The 21,067-nt window shown below is 35.8% G+C and overlaps 6 protein-coding genes across 12 annotated transcripts; all 6 read left to right on the top strand.

The window, feature by feature from the left end:
- The first annotated feature begins 883 nt into the window (after window positions 1-883).
- On the top strand, window positions 884-2,059 carry LOC132307786 (L-type lectin-domain containing receptor kinase VII.1-like). The gene has a single exon (XM_059805654.1). The coding sequence runs from the start codon at window positions 930-932 to the stop codon at window positions 1,848-1,850; it is 921 nt and encodes a 306-aa protein (XP_059661637.1). The 5' UTR covers window positions 884-929; the 3' UTR covers window positions 1,851-2,059.
- Window positions 2,060-3,536: 1,477 nt separating this feature from the next.
- Window positions 3,537-11,149, top strand: LOC132278199 (cysteine-rich receptor-like protein kinase 8). Its single transcript, XM_059780009.1, has 15 exons — window positions 3,537-4,472; window positions 4,560-4,682; window positions 4,793-4,938; window positions 5,056-5,266; window positions 5,365-5,602; window positions 5,677-5,827; window positions 5,945-6,243; window positions 8,224-8,852; window positions 9,113-9,194; window positions 9,423-9,569; window positions 9,735-9,846; window positions 9,947-10,157; window positions 10,274-10,511; window positions 10,606-10,756; window positions 10,841-11,149. The coding sequence occupies exons 1-15, from the start codon at window positions 3,683-3,685 to the stop codon at window positions 11,138-11,140; spliced, it is 3,828 nt and encodes a 1,275-aa protein (XP_059635992.1). The 5' UTR covers window positions 3,537-3,682; the 3' UTR covers window positions 11,141-11,149.
- On the top strand, window positions 7,928-9,738 carry LOC132307817 (cysteine-rich repeat secretory protein 38-like). The gene is made up of 2 exons (XM_059805693.1): window positions 7,928-8,852; window positions 9,396-9,738. The coding sequence occupies exons 1-2, from the start codon at window positions 8,090-8,092 to the stop codon at window positions 9,407-9,409; spliced, it is 777 nt and encodes a 258-aa protein (XP_059661676.1). The 5' UTR covers window positions 7,928-8,089; the 3' UTR covers window positions 9,410-9,738.
- A 766-nt stretch (window positions 11,150-11,915) lies between the features above and the next one.
- Window positions 11,916-14,839, top strand: LOC132307698 (cysteine-rich receptor-like protein kinase 10). Of its 3 annotated transcripts, none has more exons than XM_059805538.1 (7): window positions 11,916-12,711; window positions 12,791-12,907; window positions 13,013-13,206; window positions 13,332-13,542; window positions 13,671-13,911; window positions 14,005-14,155; window positions 14,253-14,839. In XM_059805538.1, exons 1-7 carry the CDS (start codon window positions 11,916-11,918, stop codon window positions 14,550-14,552), a joined length of 2,010 nt encoding a protein of 669 aa, XP_059661521.1. In that variant the 3' UTR covers window positions 14,553-14,839. The 3 variants fall into 3 exon arrangements, with proteins under 3 accessions (XP_059661521.1, XP_059661514.1, XP_059661528.1); XM_059805531.1 differs by having other exon boundaries at window positions 12,788-12,907; XM_059805545.1 differs by having other exon boundaries at window positions 12,524-12,634.
- A 496-nt stretch (window positions 14,840-15,335) lies between these two features.
- Window positions 15,336-19,607, top strand: LOC132307719 (cysteine-rich receptor-like protein kinase 6). 5 transcript variants are annotated; one of them, XM_059805580.1, is made up of 8 exons: window positions 15,336-15,457; window positions 16,021-16,707; window positions 17,384-17,506; window positions 17,597-17,787; window positions 17,887-18,097; window positions 18,214-18,451; window positions 18,547-18,697; window positions 18,783-19,606. In XM_059805580.1, the coding sequence occupies exons 1-8, from the start codon at window positions 15,442-15,444 to the stop codon at window positions 19,080-19,082; spliced, it is 1,917 nt and encodes a 638-aa protein (XP_059661563.1). In that variant the 5' UTR covers window positions 15,336-15,441; the 3' UTR covers window positions 19,083-19,606. The 5 variants fall into 5 exon arrangements, with proteins under 5 accessions (XP_059661563.1, XP_059661571.1, XP_059661555.1 ...); XM_059805588.1 differs by having other exon boundaries at window positions 16,016-16,707; XM_059805572.1 differs by lacking the exon at window positions 15,336-15,457 and having other exon boundaries at window positions 15,465-16,707; window positions 18,220-18,451; window positions 18,783-19,607.
- Window positions 19,608-19,850: 243 nt separating this feature from the next.
- On the top strand, window positions 19,851-21,059 carry LOC132278191 (cysteine-rich repeat secretory protein 38-like). The gene has a single exon (XM_059780001.1). It carries the CDS (start codon window positions 20,235-20,237, stop codon window positions 21,057-21,059), a length of 825 nt encoding a protein of 274 aa, XP_059635984.1. The 5' UTR covers window positions 19,851-20,234.
- The last annotated feature ends 8 nt before the right edge of the window (window positions 21,060-21,067 follow it).

Raw genomic sequence — 21,067 nt, 5'->3', positions numbered from 1 at the left:
CTTAAATTTTAATGATTATATTACATGAAAATAAAGGTATTTTTATTTAAGTAATTTATTAATTTTTTATTAATATATTATAAGAAATTTAAGGTGCAAAGTATTTTTCTTCCGTAAAAAATTTTAAACTGACTATAATAAGTTATATTATAAATAATAAAATTTTAATAATAATTTAATTATTTAAAAAAATGGTAGTTATAAATTTATTTATTTATTTATTTTTATGGTAAATTGATATTAATAATAAAATTAAGATAAATAGTATAATTAATATTTAGATAAGATAAAAGATAATAAAAATAATTTAATAACAAATAACAAATAATAAATTAAATGAGAAAGAGTAAAATAGCCTTTTGTTATAAGTTTGTCCTTAATCGTAACAAATTAGTAGTTTAGAAAGATAATTTTTAGTTCAAGAAGTTATTTACAAAAGAACAATAGTTTAATTAGATTTTTTTACACTTTATCCTATAATTGTCTATTGAGTGAGTACTCCATACATGTGTATAGAGAGAGGAGTGATGATATCCATAAGAAATGGAATAGTTACAGAGAAGAAGGTCGTGTTGGAGAAGATAGGGGATAATGTCCGGAGGAAGCTTAGACACCCAAATAAAAAGTTGAATAAATATGAGATATTTGACCAATCCAGTGAATGAGATGGAGCGTATTCACTCACTGCGTGGTCCACTGATTATTGAGATGGTGATTGACTCGTCAAACTTTGATCCAGTCAGTCAATGCGTGGTCCACTGATTGCATTACTATTCCATGCAATAATTCATTTCACCAGAGGCAAGGGCTAAACATGTCAATCAGAACAACCTTCCCAGAAACTCCAATAGAACTGTGAACTTGGATTGCTATGCGATCTACAACACACACTCTCTGTGCTCTAAAACCGTGACCTCAAAAATCCTAAAATGTTGACTATAAAGTCTTCTTGGGTCACCTCTCAAGTCACAATACTCTTCTCTCTCTCTGTCTCTCTCTCTCTCTCTCACACACACACACACACACACACAATGAATAAACACCTACAGACCCTTCTCCTCCTGCATCTTCTTCACCTCATCCTCTGCTTCCAAACCACATTCTCCACCCATTTCGTCTTCAATGGCTTTGATCGCTCTGACATATCCTTATACGGCAACGCCACAGTTGATTCTGGCATTCTCACTCTCACCAATGCCTCAGCCTTCTCAATAGGCCGAGCTCTCTACCCATCAAAAATCCTCACAAAAGACCCAAACCAGCCAAACTACCCCACACAGGTAGTTCCCTTCAACACCTCTTTCGTCTTCTCCATAGCTCCTGATCTCAAAAGCTTCCTCCCCGGCCACGGATTCGTCTTCCTCTTCGTACCCTTCACCGGCATCCAAGGAGCAAGCCCGGACCATTTCCTGGGCTTCCTCAATGGCACCAACAATGGCGATCCCAACAACCATGTGTTCGGGATTGAATTTGATGTTTTCAAGAACCAAGAGTTCGGTGACATTAGTGACAACCATGTGGGCATCAATGTGAACTCACTCACATCCACAAGCGCACACCAGGCAGGTTATTGGCCTGACAATGACAAGTCTTTTAAGGAGTTGAAGCTCAACAATGGTAAAAAATATCAAGTTTGGATGGAGTATACTGGATTTAGCTTGAGGGTCACTATGGCTCCTGTGTCTATGAAGAGGCCTAAGAGACCACTTCTGCATGTTCCACTTCATTTACCTCATGTTTGTAAGGATGAAATGTATGTTGGGTTCACTGCATCCACAGGACACTTAGCTGAGAGTCACAAGATTTTTAGTTGGAGTTTTAGCACTTTTCGAATTTTTTCCAAGCTATAGCGTTGGTTGGTTTTAAGAGAAGAGAGAGTTCACAAAGAGTGTTTGTTGGACTCTATTTATCAGATTCCCCCATTGTAGCATTAATTTTTCTTGTATGTTTACACTCTACATGAGTGTATGTGCGTGTGTGAGAGAGTTGACAAAGAGTACGTACGTGTTTCTGGTATGTTTAGGCTTTGTGAATAAAAAATTGTCCATTCTTGATTCCATTGCTCTTTGTTTGGTGATTGAACCATGGATTTGTGGATGGATTTGGTCGGAGTTGAGGATATATCTGTGATTTTATATGCATATACTTGCCAAGAGTCTCATGTTTTGATTTTTTGAGTTAATATATTTCTTTCCATGATTAAATATGCATTGTATGCATTTTGTGAGATTCCTGTGAAATGGAAGAATTCAACTATGTATATAGCCATATAGGTGGTATTTTTATCATTGTTTAACTCACACATATGAGATAAACGGGTTAGTAGTTTAGCGGTATCGAACTCTTATTTTTTAAAAGGAGGTCGGTGTGTATGTGCGAATACCAATTAAAAAAAAAAAAATTGATACATATGCATTGTAATTTTTTTTTCAAAGGCAATCATGTGGTCCATGTCCTATGTCACCTTTCGATGTCAACCACTCGTTCGTTGACTGATAACAGAACTTTAAAATTAGTTGAGGGGAACATTAAGTGCCTCGATCTCTTTCTATTGAGAGTTTGAATATGATAATACATATCCTTGACGATGAACAACTACCTCAACACGAGTAAAAATTGAGAGAAAGATTGAAAAATTCAAAAGATTAATAAGAATTGTTCAACATGTTATCTAATTCAAATTCTTTCCGGTTAGATGAATGGTAAAGAGAGAAAATCAAATTTTCAGATGGAGAGAAAAAATTCAAAATAGTATAAAAAATATATAAAAGGTAAAAGTTGTTTATTATATTTCTAATAGTAGTATAGATATTTGAAAATGATATATCATATATTCTCAATCTCCACTGGAGATGCATGAGGTTCAAAAAAATTTTAAAAATTAATAAGAATTGTTCAACATGTTATTCTATTTAAATTCTTTCTGGTTAGATGAACGGTAAAGAAAGAGAAAATCAAATTTTCAAATGGAGAGAAAAAATTCAAAATAGTATAAAAAATATATAAAAAGTAAAAATTATTTATTATATTTTTAATAGTAGTATAGATATTTGAACATGATATATCATCATATATCCTCAAGCTCCACTGGAGATGGATTAAGTATATGAATAATAATTATTCGTGAGAGGCCTAATTAAATCAACACCTTTTGACGTAAAAATATTTTTTTTTTTTAGGAAGGTGACGTAAAAATATTTTGCAAAGATAATAAAGTTGGTCCAGTTATCTTTATGCTGACTTGAAATTAATTATTTTGTAATCAATGACCTAATCATTATTTATGATGTTTTTTAATTATTAAATGATGCTAAGACCCACCTAGCAATTTCTCAGTGGACCCCACCAAACTCTGGTCCCAGTGTGGTCCACGATTACTACCATTCCATGTCCATAGGTTCATTTCCCCATAGGTAAGGGCTAAACATGTCAATTCACAATCACCTTCCAAGAAACTGCAATAGAACCAACTTGTCTTAGGTCAGTGTCAAAAAGTCGTTATTTGTCTTTCATCACTAAAAATTTAAAAATCCATAGCCAGTTTATTCTTATATGTTCGATTCAACAAATTTTCTTTTGGCCTTTGGTCTAAAGCTAGCATTTCCAAGAAATAGCCTTAAAATGCATAGTTTTGGCAACAACCCTAAAGCTAATTGATGTTTGATTATCAGTTTTGCAAGTTATGTTTGTTTCTCATAGTCTTACAAAAACCATGAAATTGCTTTTGCTTTATTGTTTCTTTTCCATGCTTCATGATCTTGCTCACGGTGATCCTCCCTATAACCTATGTCCAAACACCACTACTTTTACACATAATAGTCCATTTCAATTGAATCTCAATAGTCTCTTTGTTGCTTTATCCTCAAATGCTTCTGTCAAGAACTACTACAATACCTCTATTGGGAATGATCCAAATGGTGTTTATGGTCTCTTTCTCTGCTATAAATATGTTTCGAGAAACGATTGTGAGAACTGCATAGCCACTGCATCACAAGACATCCAAAAGCTTTGTTCAAACACAGCTGATGCAGTTGTGTGGGAAGATGTGTGCCAATTGCGCTACTCTAACCAAAAGTTCTTTGGCCATTTGGATGTTTCAGGTAACATCCCTAAAGACAACACACAGAATGTTTCTGAACCTGACTGGTTCAGGTCTGTCGTGAATGACAGATTACATAAGCTCACTAAGATGGCAGCTTTTGATCCCTCAACCGGTATGTCTGTTACCGGATCAGTAAATTATACAGACGCGGACACCATATATGCACTTGTGCAGTGCACTACAGACTTGGCTCCAGATGACTGTAATACATGCCTTGAAACTGCGATAATAAATGTTTCAAGTTGCTGCTATTTTTCTCGAGGGGCAAGACTTCTTAGCCGGAGTTGCTATTTGAGGTATGAGTTCTATGCTTTTTATGAAGGCGCGACTGATAATCCTAATTCAACTCAAATTCAGGGTTCAGTGTCAAGTAAGTATTTATAAAATTTGTTTTTCCAGTTCAAGAAAGGGTTAATTGTATAGTAAGCTGCAAATTGAGTTATATATTTTTGAGCAGGTGGTGGAAGGGAGAAATGGATGATTGTGATCCTTGCAATTGGATCAGCAATTTTAGTGGTTGCACTTTTGGGGTTCTGTATCTACTGTCTTGCAGTGAGGAACAAAACTAAAAGAAGTAAAGGTGCCAACTTTTCCAAGTTAATTCTCTAATTTTAGTCTTTTTATTCTTTTATTCAAATTACTAATTTCAAGAAATTCAATTATGTGATACTGTTACACTCTATAAAATAGATTTGAACCACAAAAATTTGCAAGGAAGGGATGATTTCAACCCTCAGGAATCTCCATTCATTGAATTGAGAACTCTAGATGTTGCTACTGATGGTTTCTCTGATTCAAACAAGCTTGGACAAGGTGGTTTTGGCCCTGTTTACAAGGTATAGTATTTCTCCAACAAAAAAGGCCAAATGGGACTTTCTTGATGTCTAATCAATGGCTACATATTGTCAATTGGACTAGGGACATTTTAGAAAGTGTTATATCATTTTTGTTAGGGTATACTACCAGATGGGAAGGAAATAGCAGTGAAGAGGCTCTCGAGCAATTCTGAGCAAGGGTCAGATGAATTCACAAACGAAGTTCTACTAATACTGAAACTTCAACACAAAAATCTTGTCAGGCTTTTGGGATTTTGTGTAGACGGAGAGGAGAAGCTGCTCATTTATGAATACATGCCGAACAGCAGCTTGGATGTCTTCCTCTTTGGTTAGTGTTCTTCTGTTGACTTCTATCCCATTTTTTCAACTCAGCGAAACTCCATATGAAGTTTAAGTAATGAATTCATTTATACTCTGTATGGTTAGATTCCAGAAAACGCGCGCAACTTAACTGGAGTAGACGCCTAAATATTATTAATGGAATTGCCAGGGGAATGCTATATCTTCATGAGGATTCTCGACTTAGAATCATTCATAGAGACCTTAAAGCTAGCAACGTTTTACTAGATGTTGACATGAATCCAAAGATCTCAGACTTTGGAATGGCAAGGATCTTTGGAGGAAGTGATGGTGAAGCTAATACTGCTAAGATTGTTGGGACCTAGTAAGTGCATGCTCAAATATATGTATAAATTAATTTGTACCATTACCTTAAAACTTTTTTTCTTCTATGGACAGTGGATATATGGCTCCAGAGTTTGCCATGGAAGGACTATATTCCGTAAAGTCTGATGTCTTTAGCTTTGGGGTTCTCTTGCTAGAGATCATTACTGGAAGAAGGAATGCCGGATTCCATCTCTCCAAACGTGGCCCTAGCCTTCTAGCATATGTATATCTATTGTGCTCAAGTTTCAAAACCATTTTCAAATGATTTTTTTTTTTTTTTTTTTTTTGTTTGGTACAATTTTTGCTTAAATGATCTAATTCCAACATTTTGATGGTGCAGGCATGGCAATTATGGAATGAAGGAAGAGGGTTGGAATTGATCGATCCTTTACTGATGGATTCATACTGCCCTGATGAATTTTTGAGATGCATGCATATTGGACTATTGTGTGTTCAAGAATATGCATATGAAAGGCCTACCATGTCATCTGTTGTTGTCATGATTAAAAGTGAAACTGTAACTCTTGGCCCCCCTGAACGACCTGCCTTCTCTGTGGGGAGGTTCACTGATCACTACGAAGCAAATGATAACAATGTTTGTTCTTTTAACGGTTTAACAATTTCAAATATCACACCTAGGTGATGATGAAGCCCTTGACTGGGTGGAACTTCACCGTGCCTTAATGTCAGAGCTTGAGTGTTGGATATGTGTAATTTGTAACTGTTATTCTTGCCTGTGAGAAACTTATTTATAATTATCTTGGATTTCTATAAGTTAAAGTCATCTTCATCACTAAAGATGGTTCTAAACCTTTAATGGCGCGTTATGTAATAGAAATCAGAGCTTGTGACAAGAGTCTATGCCATATCAATGAGATTCATCAATTTTCCCTTCAATGCCATCCTATTAATTTCAAAGAGGTCCTATTACTTTTAACTTAGGAATTAGTTTGGAAAGACAAGCCTTTTCTTTTCAATATTAGATACAAGTTTTCTTTCATTTTCTTCTTTCTCCCATTGAAGATAAACCCTCTGATTAATCTTTGCAGTATATAAAATTAAATCATAAAAGCAGAAGATAAATTAGATAACATGGGGAATAATTAAGACAAATGGCTTGTTTGCATCATCAACCATATCAAACTCTAATACACTCATAATTACCAAGGAAGAGAATGTAATTGTATTTGTGAATTTAATGTTGTAAATGGAGTTTAGTCTTACACTAATATGAATCATATCAGAAAATGTTGGCCACATCAATATTAGAGGGTGCAGTTTATCGTACTACAACCCACTGTTTATGGAAATTTTATAACATTTAAAATGGAAGTTATATGAAAGCATATTTTGATTAGGCAATAAATGGTTTGAAGTAGGATAATCAATCTCTTAAGATAATCAACGGTTAGTTTAGTCAAGGAAGGTCAGGTATATTCTCAAGTCTTAATAAACTGCCTTTTACTTTTCTTTTCTATCCAACTAGATGCTACCAAGACACTGGAAATGCCATTTAAATAGCTAATTCGCATTCTTATTAGTTTTAATTAATATATACTTCAAATTTAATCACATACTCCACCAACTCTGTGTCACACAACACCTTTTATGACGCATTCTTTGTTATTGAAAGTCCGCTGCCATTACCAGGAATCTCTTGACTTCTCTCTTCAAGTAGAATAGTCATACACAATGGTTAGGTGATGCATGCAGTGGTTGGATAACTACCATCAAGTGTTTCTTTCAAACCCAAAAGCCAATCAATGAGCCTCTTCTTGTTTGGTGACTTTCCTTGAGAGGCAGAAGGAAGACTGCTTATTTTTTAAGTACAAAGCATACATAGTTTAAGAACTCTCAAACACAATATATGAGATAAACTTAAAAACATCATACTTAAACTATTCATGAATTTAAAAAACAATGTGATTAATGATTATTGACTCCATGCCATGGACCAATTGAGCATCCAGTGGAAAATCTTGCGCCGCCTGCCATGGCTTTTCAAAATTTCATAATAATAACAAAAATGTAACTATTCTTTCCAATCACTATCAATATATTGCATTCGTGGTTACTATTCTTTCCAATCACTATCACTATACAAGATTCATGGTCCCCCTAGCATTTTAGTCTTCTCCGACCAGTTCAAAGAACCAGTATGGAAGTTAAATTTCATAATAATAACAAAATGTAACTATTCTTTCCAATCACTATCAATATATTGCATTCGTTTTGTGGTTACCATTCTTTCCAATCACTATCACTATACAAGATTCATGGTCCCCCTAGCATTTTAGTCTTCTCCAACCAGTTCAAAGAACCAGTATGGAAGTTTCTGAGTAATTTTCTATTGATTTTACTGAACGAAAACTTGTTGGCAAACTTCAAATTGTGTGTCAAATTGAATCAAGACTACATCTCCTCCAGTTGTTGAAGCATTATTGCTTTTGGGGAAAAGTTGGGAACCAAAACCCTCAAACTAGGAATGTTGACAAAAATAGATACACTTGTAGCTCTGCTTTTCCTAATGCTACTCCTCTTGGCACTCTCTACCCCTGTTAGTGCAGAACCTCACTTTACATTCTGTCATGATACTATGACAAATTATTCTCTCAATAGCCCATTTGAAGACAACCTCAAGAACCTTCTTGATAACATATCTTATAGTACTCCTCACAATAAAGGCTTTTATAACACCTCAATTGGAAATGACACTAACCAAGTCTATGGGCAAGCGCTTTGTAGAGGGGATGTCACTCCCAGAGTTTGCCAGAACTGTGTTGAGAATGTAAGCCTAGAGATCATGGAGGAGTGCAAAAGTCAAGCTGCAGTTATATGGTATGAAAAATGTCAAATTCAATACTCGTACCGTATGTTCTTTAACACCCTGCAGCCTTACACCTTTAAGTTTCCAGACTGGAATAATCAGATGAGAAATGTGTCGGATCCAGTTCCTTTCAGTGCGGCTCTTACGAGTTTCATGAAAAACCTTTCAACTAAGGCTGAAATTGATCCTTCTAAGCTCATGTTTGCAACTGGAAACATCAAATTTTCAAGGATAGAAACGATATATGGGCTTGTGCAGTGTACGAGGGATATCTCTCCTACTGACTGCAGTGGTTGTTTGAATTCTGCCTTAACAGAACTTGAAGGATGCTGCAATTATCGTCAAGGTGAAACTATTTTTAGCAGGAATTGTAATGTGAGGTTTGAGCTGTACCGCTTTTTTGATGACTCAACCGGCAATGGTAAGAAAATCAAAACAACTTCCTTGTCAATCATATCTTGCTATACACTTCCAAGAGAAATAACAATATGTGAAAACTGATTCTGAGTAAACATACAGATGATTTCTTGCCTTTTCTAAGCATACATCTGCTTGAACTTTATATGTGATTTCTCTGTTTTGTTTTGGTTTTCTTTTTGTTTTTGTTTTCTTCTTTTGATTTGATATGCTTTGAATTAGGCTAAGATATTCTGAATGTGCTATTCTTTTTTTTGCTTATAGATTATGACACACATATGATCTGGCCTATTTATAGTTGGCCATATCGAATCAATGGACTAACTCTTGCAGGTGGCCTAGAACAGTTATATAAGGGCCAACCTCCCAATAAAAAGTTGGGAATATCCCATATGTCAAATAGTGAAACTGGCAAAACAACTAATTTGGTCCATCATAACCCTACTAAATTTTGAAGGATAGAAGAATTTCAGTTACAAAACATTGTTGCCACTCGTGACCAGCATCGCTCTCTCTCTCCCTTTTTTATTTTTTTTAAATAAAGCAGAATACATATGGTGAACTTGAATTGAAGGCAGAGCATTTTTGCCTTGAAAAACAAGGGACAAATGGAGGATTTGGGTTGCTGTAGCAGTAGGCTGCGTATCAACATTTGTGCTAGCAGTATTAATTTGGTACCATGCCATTCATCCCAGAAAGAGGAGGAAGAGAACACAGATAGGTATATTTACTATTTATCAAAATGAGCCTTTTCCAAACAATTCTATATCGATGGCAGAACTACCATAACTAAAATTCTAGTCTCTCCCAGATGAGGAAAAGAGCAAAAATGCATTTTTACATGACTTGGCAACTCCAACTGGTGTTACAATTACACAGGAGGGTGACTTGGTTCTCAGGAATTGCCATTCATGGAGTTGTCAACAATAGTGGCAGCTACAGATAACTTCTCTGATTCAAATAAGCTTGGACAAGGTGGTTTTGGCAGTGTTTACAAGGTATAAAACCTTCTTTTCTAGTTCAACGAGATTCAAGTATACTGTTTCATAGGCCTTGATTCTAATCTGGTTAGTAAATATTTAAGTGGTGTCTCTTCAGGGTGTGATATCATGTGGGAATGAAATAGCAGTTAAAAGACTGTCAAGGAAGTCATGGCAAGGATTAGAGGAGTTCAAGAATGAGGTCATATTGATTGCTAAACTTCAACACAAAAACCTCGTGAGACTCGTGGGATGTGGCATAGAGGGAGAAGAAAAGCTGCTTGTATATGAGTACATGCCCAACAAAAGTCTTGATATGTTCATATTTGGTTTGTTTGTTTGCTCCCCTAATCTATTGACTTACTTATGGTCCTCTGTAGATTAAAAGCAAAATAAAACCTTTAAGCATGACTTCTCCAATATCTCACATTGTATTGATTTTCAGATTCAGAAAAACGCTCACAGCTTGATTGGGAGATTTGTCATAACATTATCAATGGAATTGCCCGAGGACTACTTTATCTTCATGAGGAATCGAGGCTAAAAATCATTCATGGGGACCTAAAGCCTAGTAATGTTCTCTTGGACAGTGAAATGGTTGCAAAGATTTCAGATTTTGTAATGGCGAGGATTTTCTGTGAAAACCAAAATACAGCCAACACCAGAAGGGTTGTAGGAACATAGTAAGTCTGCTCTTTTTGTATCATCCACTATACTATGCAATTTAACAAAAAATAAGGCATAGTAATTAGTAAAGCTACTACTTAATTGATACAGTGGATATATGGCTCCGGAGTATGCAATGGAGGGACTATTCTCAGTCAAATCTGATGTGTTCAGTTTTGAAGTGATTTTGCTTGAGATCATAAGTGGGAAAAAGAATAGTGGTTTCTATTTAACCGGACAAGCTCAGACTCTTCTTGCATATGTATGTTTTTCAATCTGTTTGAATGGTAATATGTTTCATCTAAATCATCAAATCTTGGAAACTAATGATGTTTCTCAATGACAGGCTTGGCGACTATGGAATGAAGATAGAGAATTGGAACTTACAGATCCATTGTTGACTATATCATGCCCCATGGTGGAGGTTGTAAGATGCATTCATATTGCGCTTTTGTGTGTCCAGGAAGATCCAGCAGACAGGCCAACCATGTCATCTTTAGTTGTTCTGTTGGGAAGAGAATCATTAGCACTTCCAGAACCAAGACAACCTGCATTTTCTGTGGGGAGAGTTGTTCAAATTGACCAACCTTCATCTACAGATGCTTCTGTAAATCAGCTTACGATTTCTAGTATATCCCCGCGTTAAGTGCTGCCACATAAAATTATGAAATTGAACTAAACTCTAACTTAATGTGGCAAATTATATGGCAAGGTGCAATGACATTTTGCAGTTGTAACAATGTGTTTATCATAAGACATTCAATTTTACTCTCTCCCCTAAAAAGAATATAGCATAGTCAAAATAAGTTGCCACAAGAGCTCTACTTTCTACCCACATCAAGATGAAAAAATAAAAAATAAAAAATCCAAAATCCAGTTAATTTGTGGCCCACTGATTGGATTATTGTTCCATGTCTATAATTCATTTTGTCATAGGTAAGGGCCAAACATGTCAAGCACAACCACCTTCCAAGAAACTGCAATGGAACTAATTGTCTATGATCTTGTCTTTTACCAAAAAGTCGTTATTTGTCTCTTCTATTTTTAAAATTCCATAGCCAGTTTCTTCTTATCTTCTCTGTAAGTAAGGCTGACCAATAACATCCCATAATATGCTAATCAATGCAACAAAATAAAGATCAAGAACCTGCCAATTGAATTGATTAAAATTCCAAAGTTGAAAGAAGAAAAAAGAAAAGAAAACCATTAAATGTCAGAGTCACATATCATATTATTCTCGCAAAGTTGTTCATTTATCAAACTATTCAATAATTTTTCATTTGGCCCTGGTCTAAAGCTAGCCTTTCCAAGAAATATCCTTTCAACCCAAAATCAAATCTATCCAGTTAAGCTTTAAAATGCATAGTTTTGGCAGCAAACCTAAAGCTATGGTATTTGATTATCACTATTGCAATTAAGTTATGTTTCTTTCTCAGAGTGTTAGAAAAACCATGCAATTGCTTTTGCTTTATTTTTGTTTTTCTGTCCATCATCATCTTGCTTATGCCGACCCTCCCGAAAAACTATGTCCAAACACAACTAATATTGCACATAACAGTCCATTTCAATTGAACCTCAATAATCTACTTGGTTCTTTATCCTCAAATGCTTCTGTCAAGAACTACTACAATACCTCTATTGGGAATGACACAGATGGTGTTTATGGTCTCTTTCTCTGCTATAACTATGCTTCAAGAGACAAATGTGAGAATTGCATAGCCAATACTGCATCAGAAAACATCAAAAGGCTTTGTTCAAACACTTCTGAAGCAGTTGTGTGGGAAGAGGATTGCCAATTGCGTTACTCTAACCAAAGGTTCTTTGGCCATTTGGATGTCACAGGTAACATGCCTAGAGATAACAAACAAAATGTTTCAGAACCTGATCGGTTCAGGTCTGCAGTGAATGACACATTACAAAACCTTACCAAGCTGGCAGCTTTTGATCCCTCAACTGGTATGTATGTTACCGGAGCAGTGAATTTTACAGACACCAACACCATACATGCACTTGTTCAGTGCACTACAGACCTGTCTCCAGATGATTGTAATACTTGCCTTGAAACTGCGATAATAGACGTGTCAAGTTGCTGCTATTTTTCTCGAGGTGCAAGAGTTCTTAGCCGGAGTTGCTATTTGAGGTATGAGTTCTATGCTTTTTATGACGGGGAGACTGAATTTCCTAATTCAACTCAATTTGATCAGGGTGCAGTATCAAGTAAGTACTTTTAAATGTTAAAATATGGTCAATTATATAGTAAGTGCAAATTGAGTGTATATTTTGTTCCCAAAAGCAGGTGGCGGATGGGAGAGATGGATGACTCTGGTTCTTGCTATTGGATCAACAGTTTTAGTGGTTGCACTTCTTGTTTTATGTACCTACTGCTTTGCAGTGAGGAATGGAACTATAAAATGTAAAGATATATGCTAGCTTTTCGAATTAGTTTCTTATGTAATTTTATCTTTTGTTTGTTTTTTTTTTATTTTTTATTGTTTAAATAATCTGTTACTCATTTCAGTGAAAAGCAAGAATTCTGGTCAAGAAGTCCAATTATGTGACACTGGCCACCCACATAACACAGATTTGCGGCACCAAAAATTGCAAGGACATCAGGAATTTCCCTTTTTTGATTTGGCAACCATAAATGTGGCTACTGATGACTTCTCTGATTCAAATAAGCTTGGCCAAGGTGGTTTTGGCCCTGTTTACAAGGTATAGCATTTCTCATAACAAAAACTGTCAGATGGTCTTTTCTTGATTTCTAATGAGTAGCTAATTAAATATTCTAAACTGGATTAGGAAATGTTTTGAAAGTGGTTTATGGTTATTAATTTTAGGGTATACTACCAGATGGGAAGGAAATAGCAGTAAAGAGGCTATCAAGCAGTTCCGAGCAAGGTTCAGATGAATTCACAAATGAAGTTCTGTTAATACTGAAACTTCAACACAAGAATCTTGTGAAGCTGTTGGGTTTTTGCGTAGATGGAGAGGAAAAGCTGCTCATCTATGAATACATGCCTAACAGCAGCCTAGATGTCTTCATCTTTGGTTTGTCGTCTTCTTTCCATTTCTGTCTATATTTTTCAACTTGAGAATTGCAAAGTATAACATACATATTTGTTGAATTAAATATGAAGTTTATCCTATGATCTTCATTTATACTTTTGTGTGGTTAGATCCCAGAAAACGTGCACAACTCAATTGGAGTAGACGGCTAAATATTATTAATGGAATTGCCAAGGGAATGCTATATCTTCATGAGGATTCTCGACTTAGAATCATTCATAGAGACCTTAAAGCTAGCAACGTTTTACTAGATGTTGACATGAACCCGAAGATCTCAGACTTTGGAATGGCAAGGATCTTTGGAGGAAGTACTGATGGAGAAGCTAATACTGCTAGGATTGTTGGGACATAGTAAGTGCTCAGAATTCAAATACATGCGTATATTATATACTAGTGTTTTAATCTTTATTGCTACCTTAAATTCTATTTTTCTTCAATGGCCAGTGGATATATGGCTCCAGAATTTGCTATGGAAGGACTATATTCCATAAAATCTGATGTTTTTAGCTTTGGAGTTCTCTTGCTTGAGATCATTACTGGTAGGAGGAATGCAGGATTCCATCTCTCCAAACGCGGCCCTAGCCTTCTAGCATATGTATATCTATTGTTCTTATAAGTGTAATTCAAAATGATTTTTTAGTTTACAATTTTGCTTAAATTAATGATCTAATGCAAAATTTTTAATGGTGCAGGCATGGCAATTATGGAATGAAGGACGAGGGCTGGAATTGATGGATCCTTTATTGATGGATTCATGTTGCCCCGATGAATTTCTGAGATGCATGCATATTGGACTATTGTGTGTTCAAGAGGACTCATATGAAAGGCCTACCATGTCATATGTTGTTGTCATGCTCAAAAGTGAAACTGTCACTCTTGCGCCACCTGAAAGACCTGCCTTCTCGGTTGGGCGATTTTCTGACCACTATGAAGCAAATGATAACATCTGTTCTGTTAATTGTTTAACGATTTCAGATATCACACCTAGGTGACAAGAGTCCTTTAATGGGCGGAAAAAATTTCACAAAGCCTTAATGTCAGAGCCAGAGTGTCGGATTTTGTATATAATTTCAAATTGCTTCTGTAATGTGTAGTTTGTAACTGTTTTTCTTTTCTGTGAGGAACTTCTTCATGAACATCATGGTTTTTAATTCTGGATTTCTATAGGAGAAGTCATCTGCATCACTAAAGATGGTTACAAGTTATATAATAAATATCAAAAAACTTGTTCCTGTTCAAATATGCATGCTTGGATTTTGTATTTGTCACAAGAGTCTACTCCAACTCAATGAAATTTTTATTGATTGCAAAGATGCCTTATCAATTCTTACATAAGATTCAAGCCTTTTATTTTGATATCATACCATTTTTCTTTCATTTTCTTCTTTCTCATTTAAACAAGCATAAAAAACAGAAGAGATTAGGTAGAAGGAGAAATAATTTACTAGGGAAAAACAAAGAAACAATTAATAAAAATGGACTGTTTGTGTCACCAACCTTATAAAAGTCTAATAATGGGAATAACTATCAGAACTTGTTGGCAAAATCAATATTAGTTTCAGTTCTGTTCAGGGCACAGTTTATCCTACAGCAAGTGGCTCTTGGAAATACTAAAACATTGAAATAGTGGTTACATGGCAGCATACTTTTATTTTAATAATCTAGTCAACAGTCTAAATAAATGCCATTTAAATACCTAATTTGCTTTCTTATTAGTTTTAAGTACTTCAATTTTTAATCACACAGTCCAGAAATCTCTCTTGATTCTTTCTTCAAGTAGAAGAGTCATACACGAGGGTTAGTTTTTTCTTTTTAATTGACTAAGTTTAAATTACTTACAGAGACTACTAACTGATGCATTTGATTCTTAGTTTCCAGTAAATGACTCTGAAGTCGGGTAAGTAACATGGATGTTTCCTTATTAGCCAAAATTCAAATCAATTGAGCCATTTCTTGTTTGGTCACTTTCATTGAAAGGCAAAGAAGATTATGATTTACAACTACAAATTAAACATAGTCTTTTATTCAATTTTGTATAGAGATAAACTCAAAACGTCATACTTAAAACAGTTTTATTGTTGACTCCATGTCCATGGCATTGTCATCTAATGAAAAAATCTTATGGTGCCGGCGATGGATTTTCAAAATTTTATATATATATATATATATCTGAACATATTATATTTTCTTTCCAACCACCACCACCAGTTCCAAGCATCAATATGGAAATTTCTGAGTAATTTTCTACTGTTTACTGAATACAAATTTGTGGGCTAACTGCTTGTCAAATTGAATCAAGTCTAAATCTTCTCCTCCAGTTGTTCAAATATTATTGCTTTTGGTGTAAAGTTAGGAACCAATTTGCTCTCAAACTAGGAATGTTGACCAAGATAGATACACTTGTATCTATGCTTTTTCTAATGGTACTCCTCTTGGCAATCTCTACCCCTGTCAGTGCAGAACCTCAATCAACTGCTTGTCAAGATGATACGAATGTGATGAATTATACTCTCAATAGCCCATTTGAAAAAAACCTCAAGCACCTTCTTGATACCATATCTTCTAGTACTCCTCATAATGAAGGCTTTTATAACTCCTCAATTGGAAATGATAGTAACCAAGTTTACGCGCAAGCACTTTGTAGAGGGGATGTCACTCCCAGAGTTTGTCAGAAGTGTGTTGAGAATGCAAGCCAAGAGATCATGGAGGAGTGCACAAGTCAAGCTGCAATTATATGGTATGAAAAATGTCAAATTCAATACTCGTACCTGATGTTCTTTTCGACCCGGCAGGCTTTCACTGGAAAGTATCCAGATTGGAATAAAAAGATGAGAACTGTGTCAGACCCCATTCCTTTCAGTGCAGCTCTTAAAAGTTTCATGAAAAACCTTTCAACTAAGGCCGCATTTGATCCTTCTAAGCTCATGTTCGCAACTGGAAACATCAAGTTTTCAAGGACAGAAAAGATATATGGGCTTGTGCAGTGTACGAGGGACATCTCTCCAAGTGACTGCAGTATTTGTTTGGATTTTACCTTGGCAGATCTTGAAGGATGCTGCTATTCTCGTGAAGGTGGAACTGTTTTTAACAGAAATTGTAATGTGAGGTTCGAGCTGTACAAATTTTTTGATGACTCAACCGACAATGGTAAGAAAATCAAAACAACTTCCTTGTCAAGCATGTCTTGCTATACACTTCCAATAGAAATAACAATATGTGAAAACTGATTCGAGTATACATACAGATGATTTCTTGCCTTTTCTACCAAATTTTGGAATTTTTGCATACATCTGCTTGAACTTTATTTGTGATTTCTCTGTTTTGTTTGGGTTTTGTTTTTGTTTTTGTTTTTGTTTTCTCCTTTTGATTTGATATGTTTTGAATTAAGCTAAGATATTCTGAATTTGCTATTTTTTTATGCTTAATTTTTCCCACATTAAATACCTGAAGAACATTTGTTATAGATTATGACACAATCTTGATCTGGCCTAGTTATACTTGGCCATATCGAATCAATGGACCAACACTTGCAGGTGGTCTAGAACAGTTATATAAAGTCCTACTTCCCAACAAAAAGTTGGGAATATCCCATTTGTCGAATAGTAAAACTGGCAAAACAGCTAGTTTGGTCTATCAAAATCCTACTAAAATTTGAAGGACAGAAGAATTTCAGTTACAAAACAATGTTGCCACTCGTGACCAGCATCTCTCTCTCTCTCTCTCTCTCTTTCTTGCAATTAGGTTGTTGTTGTTTTTCTTTAAATAAAGCAGTATATAAAAGGTGAACTTGAATTGAAGGCAGAGCATTTTTTGCCTTGAAAAGCAGGGGGCAAATGGAGGATTTGGGTTGCTGTAGCAGTACTTTGCGTATCAACATTTGTGTTAGCAGTATTAATTTGGTACTGTGCCATTCATTGCAGAAAGAGGAGGAAGAGAACACAGAAAGGTATATTTAGTATTTATCAAAATGAGCATTTTCCCAACAATTCTATATCGATATCAGAGCTACCATAACTGAAATTCTATTGTCTCCCAGATGAGGAAAAGAGCGAAAATGCATTTTTACATGACTTGGCAACTCCAACTGGTGTTACAATTACACAGCAAGGTGACTTAGTTGGCTCTCAGGAATTGTCCTTCATGGAGTTGTCAACAATAGTGGCAGCTACCGACAACTTTGCTGATTCAAATAAACTTGGACAAGGTGGTTTTGGCAGTGTTTTCAAGGTAAAACCTTCTTTTCTAGTTCAACGAGATTCAAGTATATTGTTTCACAGGCCTTAATTCAAATTTAATTAATAAAATATTCTAGTGGAGTCTCTTTAGGGTGTGTTACCAAATGGGAAGGAAATAGCAGTGAAAAGACTGTCAAGGAAGTCATGGCAAGGATTAGAGGAGTTCAAGAACGAGGTCATATTGATTGCTAAACTTCAACACAGAAACCTCGTGAGACTCGTGGGATGTGGCATAGAGGGAGAAGAAAAGCTGCTCGTATATGAGTACATGCCCAACAAAAGCCTTGATATGTTCATATTTGGTTTGTGTTTTTGCTCCCTTAATCTATTGACTTACTCATGGTCCACTGTAGATTCAAAGCAAAATAAAACTTTTAAGCATGACTTCTTCAATATCTCACATTGTATTGATTTTCAGATTCAGAAAAACGCTCACAACTTGATTGGGAGATGTGTCATAACATTATCAATGGAATTGCCCGAGGACTACTCTATCTTCACGAGGACTCGAGGCTAAAAATCATACATAGGGACATGAAGCCTAGTAATGTGCTCTTGGACCATGAAATGGTTGCAAAGATTTCAGATTTTGGAATGGCGAGGATTTTCTGTGAAAACCAAAATACAGCCAACACCAGAAGGGTTGTAGGAACATAGTAAGTCTGCTCCTTTTGTATCATCCACTATACTACACAATTTAACAAAAAAATAAGGCATAGTAATTAGTAAAGCTACTATTTAATTGATACAGTGGATACATGGCTCCTGAGTATGCAATGGAGGGACTGTTTTCTGTTAAATCTGATGTCTTTAGTTTTGGAGTGATTTTGCTCGAGATCGTGAGTGGGAAAAAGAACAGTGGTTTTCATTTAACTGGACAAGCTCAGACTCTTCTTGCATATGTATGTTTTTCAATTTGCTTGAATGGTAATATGTTATCAGCTAAATCATCCAATCTAGGAAACTGATGATGTTTCCCAATGATAGGCTTGGCGACTATGGAATGAAGATAGAGAACTGGAAATTATAGATCCATTGTTGACTGAATCATGCCCCATGGTGGAGGTTGTAAGATGCATTCATATTGCGCTCTTGTGTGTCCAGGAAGATCCAGCAGACAGACCTACCATGTCATCTGTAGTTGTTCTGTTGGGAAGTGAATCATTAACACTTCCGGAACCAAGACAACCTGCATTTTCTGTGGGGAGAGTTGTTCAAATTGATCAACCTTCATCAACAGATGCTTCTGTAAATCAGCTTACGATTTCTAGTATATCTGCGCGGTAAGTGCTGCCACATCAAATTGTGGCACACCCCGGTTATAAAATTGAACTAAACTCCAACTCAATGTGGCATATTGTATAGTGCAATGCCATTTTGCACTTGTAACCATGTGTTGATCACTGTAAGACATTTAGGTTTATGCTCTCCCTCTTTTGTCACTACTTCTAAAAAGGAGACAGTATAGTCATAATCAGGTATCATAAGGGCTCTATTTTCTACCTGCAGCAAGATGAAAACAAAAATCCAAATTCCTAGGGGTGAAAATTTTACTGATCTATATTTGCATTGTTTGCGCAATAAAATGACATGCTGCCATATGTATCAATTGAGGCATGCCATTTGGAAAGAAGGAATTCTCAACCCTTCCAATAGGTAGAAATTTATCAGAAGTTAGATAAAGTATCTTTTTAAAATAGGATGGTTTGTATATGCTATCAGAAACAATTTTTTTCTAATTCAGTGTATTGGTGCATTTGTAATTAATAAGATTTCAATAAAAAAACAAGATCTTGTAAATCTCAATGTATAACTTCAATCTGTCATGTATTCTGATCTTTTATTTAGTTGTGTGAAGCTATCTCCATCACAAAGGATTTATGGTGGAAATAGGTAGTATATGAATGGTGGGGTTAGAGAAATTGTTACATTCATTGATGGTACCATGTCATGACATGTATCTCATGCAATTAGATAATGTCATTTGATGGTGATTGACTCACCAAACTCGCGTCTAGTCAATGAGTGGCTCACTGATTGGATTACTATTCCATTTCAATAATTCATTTCACCATAGGTAAGAGCTAAAAACGTCAAGCATAATCACCTTCCCAGAAACAGCAATGGAACTGCCTGTGATCTTTAGTCTTTCACCGTCTTTTACCAAAAACTCGTTCCTTGTCTCCGCTATTTTCATCACTACGAAAATCCCATAGAACTCCATGGTCATTTCCTTGTCAACTCTGCAAAAATATTATTGATCAAATCATCCAATAAATTTTCGTGTTGCCCTGGTCTAAAGCTAGCCTTTCCAAGAAATATCCTTTCAGCCCAATTCAAATCTATTCAATTAAGGTCTCATGACTGCACAATTTTCTTATATTCATAAGCCTAAGCCTTAAAATGCATAGTTTTGATGCCTAATCACTATATAATGCAATGTTCTCAAGAAGGCAAGACATGCTTCTTTACCAGGGTGTTCTGAAAACCATGCAATTTCTTTTGCATTTTTGTTTCTTTTCTATGCTTCTTGGTCTTGCTCATGCTGACCCTCCCTATAACCTATGTTTAAAGACAACTAATATTGCACAAGACAGTCCATTTCAATTGAACCTCAACAACCTCCTTGGTTCTTTCTCCTCAAATGCTTCTGTCCAGAACTACTACAATACCTCTATTGGGAATGACACGAATCGTGTTTATGGTCTGTTTCTCTGCTACAAATTTGTTTCAGGAGACGGATGTGAGAACTGCATAGCCACTGCATCACAGGACATCAAAAGGCTTTGTTCAAACACAAGTGATGCAGCTGTATGGGAAGAGGTGTGCCAATTGCGCTACTCTTACCAAAGGTTCTTTGGCGAATTGGATGTTACAGGTAACATCCCTAGAAATAACACGAAAAATGTCACAGAACCAGACCGGTTTAGGTCTGTCCTGAATGACACATTGCGTAACCTCACCAAGCTGGCAGCTTTCGATCCTTCTATGGGTATGTATGCTACTGGAGAAGTAAATTTTACAGACACCGACACCATATATGCTCTGGTGCAGTGCACTACAGAATTGTCTCAAGATAACTGTAGTACATGCCTTGAAACTGCGATAACGAACCTTTCAAGTTGCTGCCCTTTTGCTCGAGGAGCCAGACTTCTTAGCCGGAGTTGCTTTTTGAGGTATGAGTTCTATGCTTTCTATGAAGGCGCGACTGAATTTCCTAATTCAACTCGAATTCAGAGTACAGTGTCAAGTAAGTACTCCTAAATCTTAAA

This window comes from Cornus florida, unplaced genomic scaffold (genome assembly GCF_030987335.1).
Source record: "Cornus florida cultivar Cherokee Brave unplaced genomic scaffold, ASM3098733v1 CherokeeBrave_3.0.0_Hap2_Chr01, whole genome shotgun sequence".
Taxonomy (NCBI): domain Eukaryota; kingdom Viridiplantae; phylum Streptophyta; class Magnoliopsida; order Cornales; family Cornaceae; genus Cornus; species Cornus florida.
Note: the sequence above shows the minus strand (reverse complement) of the source record. Positions and strands in the feature narration are given on the sequence as shown.